The sequence below is a fragment of the Hyposmocoma kahamanoa genome, unplaced genomic scaffold (assembly GCF_003589595.1).
Source record: "Hyposmocoma kahamanoa isolate Upper Pololo Valley unplaced genomic scaffold, ASM358959v1 62, whole genome shotgun sequence".
Classification (NCBI taxonomy): domain Eukaryota; kingdom Metazoa; phylum Arthropoda; class Insecta; order Lepidoptera; family Cosmopterigidae; genus Hyposmocoma; species Hyposmocoma kahamanoa.
Window position 1 is genome coordinate 21,055,425 of NW_020653850.1, and position 10,952 is coordinate 21,066,376.

The 10,952-nt window shown below is 34.7% G+C and overlaps 1 protein-coding gene across 2 annotated transcripts in view; it reads right to left on the reverse strand.

The window, feature by feature from the left end:
* Positions 1 to 10,952, reverse strand: part of LOC113229385 (axoneme-associated protein mst101(2)) — a 222,026-nt gene that overhangs the window by 54,459 nt on the left and 156,615 nt on the right. For both annotated transcript variants that reach the window (XM_026462956.1, XM_026462955.1), the window contains exon 5: positions 1,183 to 1,239. In XM_026462956.1, the coding sequence (XP_026318741.1) occupies positions 1,183 to 1,239 (57 nt within the window). The remainder of the gene's footprint in view (positions 1 to 1,182; positions 1,240 to 10,952) is intronic.

A 10,952-nucleotide genomic window follows, 5' to 3' on the forward strand; every position in this document is an offset into this window, starting at 1 on the left:
TGAGATGTGAGAAGTAGCACATAGAACTAGTTGGAAGATAACCGCCGACGAATCTGTGAAATTAATATTGCTATAGGAAATGAAACTATTTTTCCGGATTTAAACCGCGTATATTTGTTTTTTCAAACAAACCGACGTTTCGGGCCCTTTGCAGGTCCCATGGTCACGGTTGACTCAACCGTGACCTGTAAAGGGCCTGAAACGTCGGTTTGTTTGAATAAACAAATATACGCGATTTAAATCCGGAAAAATAGTTTCATTTCCTATGTGTAACAATCGCGAAAACCTAAGAACTTAATGTTGCTACTTTGGAAAAATAAATTTTTGGAACAACGGATAATAGCACAATGGCAAATGAAAACAGATATCAGAACTGAACAGATATCTTAAACAAGATAAATAAAAGCAACTTTGTAAGAAATTAAGAACAACATTTGGTCCAAATATGTGTAAGAACTGTAAAAAAATTTTAACAAAAACGTTATCTCTTATGAGCTCATTAATTTCAACTTCCATAGTAGGTTATAAAAGTGTCTCGACCAGGCAGTGTTCACGTCCACTTTAAATGCCAATACTCTCGAATAATTGACCCATACCGCGTACACGAGACGTAATTGCCTACAATAAAGTGCTGATAAAAACTAAACCACTAACAGCTGATCGTTTTCACAGGTGCAGAATAACCGGTTGTGTAACTCTGCTTAGCAGAGCCTGCCGTTTGACAGATGTCAAAACGTTACAAGTCAAGTTAGAAAGTAGGCTCAAATCGATTGTTTTGGCATATCGATTAATTGAAAAGGGCTCAAGATTTGAAGCTGTTACATGTACATTTGTTCCAGTTTGGATTAAAACGAGTGATCAATACGTTGCATAAATAATAAGATTTTTCGGAGCGTGTAAATACAACACTGAGTCGAATTGATAAACTATTATTATGCTAATGATCCGTTACACCCATACCCTGTCTGTTACAGAAACAATAGGGATCGGTTTAATTGACAAGTCCTTGAAAATGGCAAGACGAAGGAAAACCTTCGTCCATTGTTTTATAAAGGCATGTATTTGTTCGTGTACTGACCTAGTTATTAGCATATTGCGCTTGAATTTGTCGCTAAAGTGAGATTTCTCGATAATGAGTCATTTGTAGATAATAACATAGACAGTTTGTCATGGCAAACTCACCTGATCTGTACGCAGTTTCCTGCTGAGCTCTGCTGCTCCGCACTCCATTCTTTGTGTCTGTAACAAATAAAGATTCCTTTAAAAAATATTTACGTTTTAACTTCTGCCATAAATCGGACGGAAACACATCAGTGTGTGTCAACCTATTAGAAAAAGCTGTTAAATAGAAATACCTACATAATATTATTTCCTTTAAAAATAACGAAGTAAACTTACACATTATTAACATTTCTGAAATGTCATTCCTAAAAGCGAACAAACTTTTTACCGGAAAGTAATTATCATTTCATAATTAAGGAATAAAACAGTAAATGAAGAAATGTACAACGTACTTAAAATTAAAAAAAAAAAACAAGTACAATTCATATCAAGAAAAAGAAACAAGTTGGTCACATTACATTTATGAGATACAGGAAAGCAATTGCTCGTGAGTGCAATGCATCCGCTAGCTTGCTACATTATGCGATCTCTCATCCGGTCAACGATGGATTCAAAATTAGACCTAATACACAAGTACTTAGAACTAATGCAAAAGTAAACAAGTATTTTAAACACATTAGCAAATGCAATGATAAAACTAAGCAAAGTAATATAGACTTTAAAGAACAAGATTTTAAAGCTGATTGAAGTGGAATATATAGAATGGTCAGTATAGAAAGCTTAGCATATGAAGAATGACTTGTCAGGATGTAAGCAATGATGGCATGTGAAGATTTGTAAGCTATGTTTAATATTTACGAGCGTTTATAACTAAACAAGTTATTCCTGTAAATAAATACTATAAACATACTTGATGTAACCACCGAAAGCTTCAATAATAATAATGATTTAAAATAGTATATTTGAATAGATAGAATCTAAACAAGATATAAGGAAGCTCAACTCTAATAAACAAACGACTAACGAGAGAGAAAATTTAAACGACAAACCAATTTCAATTGAACCCATTCATGTCTTGCAAATGGTTACATAAATGGACAAAGGACACGATTTACATAGAAATTTATGACAATAGTACACTAAATCAATGTTCTATAAGCAGACCTAAGGTTATAGATAAGCAAAGGGCAAAGGACATAGTGAACGTGTTTCCTTAATCGAAATTCCATGGGCTTCAAGGTCCGAGGTGAATTCTTCGAGAAGATCCGGCAGACTTAGTTGTAATTGGGATTGTTGTTAAAATATGTGTACATATTTAAGTTTTAAAATTGTATTATTAATTTAATCTCTTTTAAAAGGCGGTGGACATTCGAAATCATTTAGAAATCGAGTTAGAGAGAAGAAGTGTTGCTCAAAGAGTGGACGTTGAAGACTCTTGAACTAACGAAATAATTTTAGAAGCATTTCGTCACCTCCTCATTAACATAATGATTCGAGACAGTACCTCACAAGTAGGTCTCTTGATGACTCATTGTCTCGTTGCTGTCATCATCGCTGATCCCAGAGACCTCTTTGTGTTTGCAAAATGGTTACACGGAGATGCTTCGTGCATCATAATTAGATGGCGATACCAACTGACGCATAAGAATGCATTGGTAGTTTTATAGTTTCAGGCAAGACAAAAATGAAGAACATAAAAACCGAGAAGCTATTTGTTTTAACTACACGTATAAAAAAGATTTGGCGCCCTTAATATAGTGTTTCAATTTCATGGGTTCAATACAAACAAGTCATTTTAGTATTTATTTTTCATTGAGCAACGTGATGTTTTGAGTACCATGGTAAATATACAGGTAAGGTTAATAAAAGCTTAAATACTATAAAGTAAAATAGGATTTTTAATTTATATGAATAAAATTGGGTCCCCGCGGCAAGGTGCCCAAGATTCTGGCACCGTTCCACCTTTGTATGGCTATGCTAATGCGGTGGGTAAGACAGCTACCAGCCCTTGGGTTTCCCAGACAGTCTATTAATTTTTTCGATAAAATTTTATACAGATGAAGGGCACTGCGAACCTGCGACCCGGACCAAGAGTTTCGACTCCAAAGGCTGTAAATAGGTAGTCGGAGTCGAGATCCTAGTACTTATTACTTTTTATTCTTTCCGCCAGCTCTCTTGGTGGTGTGCTGGAGATGGGATGGGGCAAGTGTGTCTGCATACACATGGTCGCATGGTTAAATATTATTATTGATACAAACTTTCGTAAGTTTCTTCCAGCCGTTTTAAACCCAATACGAAAATTCTCGAGAAACTTCGAAGATTAAGATCTGCTGACTCGATTTATAGAGCAGTAGCTATGATGTGGCAACAGACACTGTTTCGAGTCAGTCAGATCGAATGAATTTTTTTTGTGTTTTTGCAATATTTGTATCAATAATAAATCTTTTTTTGATTCCTGCTTTAATTTTGAGCTATAAAGAACTCCTGTTATTTCTATTACTACTCCAAATTTGCCTGTGAAGCAATCAAAGAACTCACACACTATATTATAGGATTTAACATTTGAAGGGCAAACCAAAATCGCAAACAATAGACGTTTAAAGACACACTATTCCTTTGCTGATTGGTACCAATGACCATTCATATTCATTTAAAATGTCTGGTAAACGAACTTGAAAAAAATGTAGTAGACTTTAAAAAGTGAGCTTAAGAAATCGCTGTTTGTTTCCTCTAAAGTCTGTTGAAGAAGGAAGGACATCTGTGGCAAAAAGCGAGAAAACAAAGTAATAAGACAATATGTTAGTGAAGAAGGTATTATTACCGTATGACACAACACAACACAACGTCACAAACAAAGCGACTGATATATTATATGTCACGAGTTTACATTGAGAGATGTAACTGGTGTCCGCGTCAAATTTTTGTTTTCAAACTATTGCTTTTTCTTGTTGCCGCTAAGACCGATGTATGTACTATTTACAATGAAAAATATTGTCAAATATTCATTAGTGTAAACCATGGCCAAGTAAGGGGATTGCTAACCGCGACACAAGACAGCATCGTCGGGTATTTAATACCTATTAGTTCACTAGATGTCGGGACGAGTATCAAACAGCTATTTTTGTAACTAATTTATTTGCTTTAAATTTGACATGTTGCAATTTATCAAAGCTACTCTAATGCGAAAATATAAATACAAAAGTTGAAGTTGAAGTTCTAGTTATAACAAATAAATCAACTAGATGGCGCTTATTGCACAGGTTTTTTCTTATGGACAGTGCCGGCTATTCTTTTATTTTGTTTAGGATTAGCGCTATCTACCCATATTAAGAAGCTTTAATTTATAAATTTTATAAATTAGTTTGTAACACACAATACCATCTATTAATATGCATATTTGTCAAAGCTTAGAAAATAATTGTAACTCGCGATTTCATTAATATTACAATAATACGGCTGTTCATATAATATAAACTACATCCGGGTTATTATTCAGCGCCATGTTGATATAAGACGGAATTTTGACCTTTTTCAGAGTTACGACTGGTGTAAACTCATAGTAGAGGTCCTGTCGCGTCCAGCCCCCGTGTAAGGAAGAGTACTAGGCACAAAGACTTCTCACTAGATTGACAGGAATTCGAAATTAAACTTCTTTTGTACAAAAGACGACGAGGGTAGTCCTGACTAAACCTCGAACGAATTAAGACGAGTCCTCATGAGCTACTATTTATACAGGAAGACCGTACAAATACTGATCTATTTAAAATGCTTCTTAATATTTTGCGTATCGTTCATTTTTAATTCTGCTAAATTTATCATGTAATTTTTAATAATAAAGTCATATAACTGTAGAAGTGAAAATGCAATTATCTTTCATACCTTACTAAATTATAATAACCGAATTCTAATGTTTCAATCAAATCTATTTGAAAAACATGAAATGATTTTAATTTTTACAATTTATATTGTGATCCACTAATATAGTTTTCAGTTATTTGTATTATATAATAGTGTATCCCAGAAGCAATTGTATATTCTCTGAATGCCAGTTGGCAACCAGTGCGTGAAGAAATATAACTAATTTTACGCATTTCGCTCTAAGAGGTTATAGGAAATTGATATTAGCATCATATTAGGAAGTACCAACGTTATTACAGTAATATGATCTATTTTTTTTGAGACAAGTGAACTAACAAGATGACAAATGCTAGAAGATACTAATGAAACGACTTCTTCGTCCCTTTACTAAATATAATGAGAAAAAAAATTAAAACTGAATTGAGAAAAAAATACCATGTTTCAGATGATTGCGAATGTAAGTAAGAAATTAACAATAACACATGTAAATAAAGGCGTAAAAATAATAGAATTTAAACAAAAAAAAGCTAATCGGAAACGGACCTATAAAAGAAATTACTAAGATAGATGACATTATTCATTATCATCTTTATTATGACATATTAAAGATGATTCGAAATATTCTGAAAACATAGCCCAATTCAACATCAATGTCGGAAATAGACACAATCCACAAAATACGTTAATTCTAAGGTGTATCGAGTTAAATCGAATTGAAAAAGCGTAGCGTGAAGGCACGAGGTCGTTACATTATACTGTGGTTCTGCCTCCAATTGGAAAGTATGCGATTGAATTTTAACTGCTGCTCAACACGCCATTTGCCAAAAGTTTGTAAATCACTAAAATTGTTTCTAAAAACTTTTCATAACTTGATATCTGTCAGTGTTTTTATCAAGGTTCGAAATATTCAAGACTTTATACTATAGACATGTTATACTTAGATATCCCACCTTTGGAGTGTCGGTTTGTGAAAGACTGCTGGCAGCAGATGAATGCGACAAGCTGAGAACCGGGCGAACTGGCGCACACTGGGAGAGGTCAGTAGTGGACTGCGATAGGCTGATGTTAATGATTCTACCGGTCAATGAAAACTGATCTGGTCCGATTAGCTGATGAACTAATCTCCTGTAGACGACCAAAACCTACTGCGTGCTGTATAATTTTGTTGAATATTGCTTCGTTAACTAATAACAAAACTCCTGAAATAAATAACTCTTGAACTTACTAGAGCATCCCTTGACACCGACACATTATGATAAGTATTTGATTTGCTGAACGTTGAGAATTAAGTCTTTGATTGCTCCCTGCACGGACGTCCAATCTGGATAGAAACATCTGGTCAAACGATTGCTAAAAGATTTACTTAAATGAAATAAAGAATAAGTGGATATTATTTTGAAGATTAAAAGTTTCTTGTCAATTCTATTTAGTTTCAGGAACTTTAGTTTTAACACGACCAATTTTAACGGGAAAACCTTGAATTACTTCAATTCGTAATCTCAGTCTTGTTATAGATTAAGGGATTTTAAGTGAACACCAAAGTAAAATTCAATGATTTGTGAATGCTTAAAACTATTCATAAAACCTGCTATAGCCTAGTAACCTGCTATGCTATAACATAGTAATAATTTGATGTATGGTAGATAACGCAAAGCTATTAAAGAAGACCAATAAACTTGTGTGGCAGTGCGACCTCTTTCATCTTTCATCTTTTCTGGCCACCAAATTTGGAATTTGGAATCGTTTTTTGATTCCGTTTCTTCGTCACACTTATTTTTCTTCTTTCCATCGGCACTCACTACTAAATTTCCGAAGCGCTTCTCCTAAAGCGCAAAACTAAACTGACTGCACAACTACAAAACTAACTGCTTCTAAACCGCAATATTTGTAGAAAATACAGGCCCTTTTCGTATAAGTTCCTTTTTTACCATGTCTAACCTGTTAACCTGTATGTAATTTAAATAGGGAGTGTTTTTATATGATTATACCTGTGTCTATACCGTTATTTTGTTTTGTTACAGCCACAGACCACATATTGCTTTACCTTTCTTCCTATTCCTGTTTTATTATATTTATTTGGACAGAGCCTTTCATTTAATTATTCACTAGGCCACACTTATAAGTAATGATAAGATAACATCAATTTAAGATGGCAAACCACGTAAACGACACAATAACGGTCATGGATAAATATTAATATCATGCAATGTGAGATAGAGGCAGAAGATCTCGAAAAGAAATCGCCATGTACTTCCAACAACTAAACAACGTAAATCAACAGCCCACCATGATCAAATATTAGGTGAATATAATAAAAAAATACATAGGTCATAACATACCCAGTGGGTGGCATTCATCCTTACGCAATAGTTTTCTTTCTTACACAAGATGCGGATGTGACAATAGTATGTTAATTCGTATCCGTAGGGTCAAGGGACCTGCTTAAAGAACAGGTTCATTCTTCTAAAGTAAATAACTTTCATTAATCGAGTAAAAACTATTTTATGACAAGAGGAGAAAGTTCTAAGCAGTGTTATTCATAAAAAACGCCTTGGTAGTGGTCAATCGTAAGGGAGTCGTATTTCAACATGATATTTCCAAACCACACACTTCTTTACAATGCTGTCAAAAACTATTGCAGTTAGGTTATGATGGGGCCTCATCCACCGTATTCGCCCGACGTAGCCCCTTCACTTTTCCAATTGTGGCGCTCTTTACAAAATTCTTTGAATCGATACGAAAACTTTGATAACGAAGAACACTTAGTAAGGTTAGGTAATTTTATGAATTATAAAATTACCCAAAATATGACAAAAGATTGTTAATAAATATGGCTAAGTCGTAATGTTGCAAAAAATCCGAACTACATGAAATAATAATGTGAAATTTTTATAACTGTCCTATTATAATATAGCTGCCTGCGTGACCGAAAGGTTACCATGCCCGACTGCCACGCAGAGGTCCCAGGTACGATTCCCGAGCCGGGAGAAATATTTACGTGGCCTACATTTATTTGTGTGTGTCCATGGCGCCCGCGACATAGGGTTTCCGAAGTGCGGGGCTACATTGAGTGTGTGTGTTATTAATACTTAAGCATAAAAAGATTATTAACAATCTTTAAAAGCTACCTCCTGAATTGTTGCCATTTTGCAGATATGGCCTTATTTTACCATGAGTGTGAATTTTCCTTATTGAGAATACACACAGTCGCACTCTATTACCTTATCTTTTGGACTAATGTTAAATTCGCTTTGTACGGACAACGGCACATCAGATTACACATTTCTGTTCGAAAATCGCCTCCATTACAACGGAACAAGATACGTCAATGTGTAGCTTGATGTGCTGGCGTGTGTACAACGCCGTAAGTGATTTAACATCTGTTTCCATTCTACAATAAAACAACAATATTAACTACATAATCAAATTATTTATCCTCCCAACCTCTTCCGTTACTATTTATAACTATCACATTTGAATCCAATTAAGAAAAAAAAACGCATTAAACCCACGCATTATTATGAAAAGGCACGTACTACTTACATAACAAACATAAGTTATAATAAAGGGAACTGATCGGTTATTCTGTTGTGACATAACGTATGTACGTACGTTTTTTATATAGCCGAATTTGACAATTTGAAGGCTCGTGTACGCCTTGAATCTTTATGGTAATAACTTTTTTATGAAGAAATCATCGCCTAGTTTGCCACCCTTAGAGGTGGAAATATTCCTTCAAATTTAAAGGTGACCAATATTGAGGCACCCTCTTTCCAACAAAAAAGAATCATCAAAATCAGTTCACATATTTTTGAGTTATCGCCATTGACTTACAAATAAATGGACGACGGGTCTAATACAAAAACCACGAAAAAAATGTCCCAAGTCAACCTATTTAAACGTAGTGACATGTAAAGGAATATGAAAAAGCTAAAACGTTGAATTTAAATTGTAATGTCATCGCAGTACTGTCTAATTTTGCTTGCTTCGCTGTCAGTCGAACAAACGAAGACTAAAGCGTGAATGACGCTCTGTATACGATTTTAACGCCCTATAAGTTCGGACACTTTTTAGCGCGGACCCGACGTCCATATAATTGTAAGTCAATGGTTATCGCGTAACATACGTACGTCTTTTTTTTTTTCAAACAAACCAATGTTTCGGGCTCTTTATAAATCCCATAGACGCGGCTGACCGAAATAGTGAAGTCATCAACCAGTTATGTCTAATATTAACACAATAGAAATATTTTAAATGAAAAATATGTACGAATGTTTATTTAGAAAGAGCAACCCCTGGGGTTTTTTTTTTAATTGAACACACAGTCTTAAAACAGGTAAGTGATACAAAAACATCGATTAGAAAAATTGGACCTGGAGTTCCTTAAATACGAATTTAGACGGTTCAACTACATTCAAATACGTCGGAGCCAACACGTAGTGTCGCGAAGATTTTGCATACATGTTTGCTTAGGTAGAATTTTGATGTATCTGTCTGGATTTTATTAAGTGTTTTCTTGAGGTACTGTTTTTCTACTGGGGCTGACATGTTCAATAACATCGTATCATCAAAGAAAATAACACCCCGAACATTAGGTATAGTGCACTAATACGCAAAAATTTTAAAAAGGGCTTCTCTAGGCGGGGTCTCATGAATGAGTACTAGAGTTTCATCAATATGACGGTTCCAAATGTAATTTACTTACCTATGAAATAAAAATTAATTAATTAATTATTCGAGTTCATACCTTCACAAACTTTTTCAAAGCAACGAAACTCCTTATTGGAACAAATTCGATTGGCAACTTTGAATATTCCAATCACGAGAGCCAATTCGTAATGGTCATCCAGCAAATGCTTTCGTTTAAATTGTTATTGATGCTGTTATGCCATTTCAAGTTTCGATGTTGTGTAAGTCAATGTGATTGTAACTTGAAACGTGTAACGTATACGTCAATACTTCGGAGATGAAAGGGCGTCGAAACCATATTATCGTTTGATGTAGTTGGGTTAAGATTTCAGTGCTCAAATTATCTATTTGCCTGTTCAGTTTCTTAACCGTCACGCGTCGTAGAGAGATACGGTGTCCCTAATGATTGTAATAATTGTTTTTTAATTTTAGAATTTTTTATAATACCTTAACGATTTTGTTTAATAATAAATCGATTCAATGTACGCCAACTTAATTTTTGGACCTGTTCTGTTTTTATTTTTTTATGTTTCTTTTTTTTCACAAAATTCGGGGACCATAATATTAGTAAATAAATATAGCAGTTTACAAAAAGAACAGAAAATTACCAAAAAATAAAGGTGGCGTAGTGTTCATTGGAGGTCATCAATTCAAAAAACTAGACAGATCTTTTGTAACGAGGTTAGGTGTTGCCGGTTTGAATTTGTGTTTGGAAGTTTTAGGTGAAGGGACTTCACACCTTTTTAGTGGCATTGCAACTAATAATAACGCACACACTCAACATAGCCCGCACTAGGGAAACCCTGTGTCGCGGGTGCCACGGACACACACATAAACAACCACAAATTACACCCAAACTCACGAGAGAATTAATTAGTTTAACTAATGCCGGGTACAACCAGCACTGAATAATAATAATGTACCAGGCCACATATTATCGTAACAGATTTAAACAAATTATTTGCTCTCAAATCAGGTGGTCTACTGTCATCCGTCCAACATCCATCAGAAACAATTATTGTCAAATAAGTAATACTCGATCAAATTATAAGAAGTATGATGAGAATGAAGCTACATACTTGACATTGTCTTTTGATAAGAGTCGATTATTACTTATTTGACATTTACATTATTATATATATTATACATTTACATTAGCACGAGGCGCAACTTGCGCTAGCACTGCTATTCTCGCATAGACATCTCGCGCTTTATATCATCCTCGCGCAAGTTGCGCCCTATCGTGCTGGCCGTACTGATTATCTCACGCTTTATGTCGCTCTCACGCAAGTCGCACCCTATCGTGCTAGCCCTACTGATTATCTCGCGCTTTATGTCGCTCT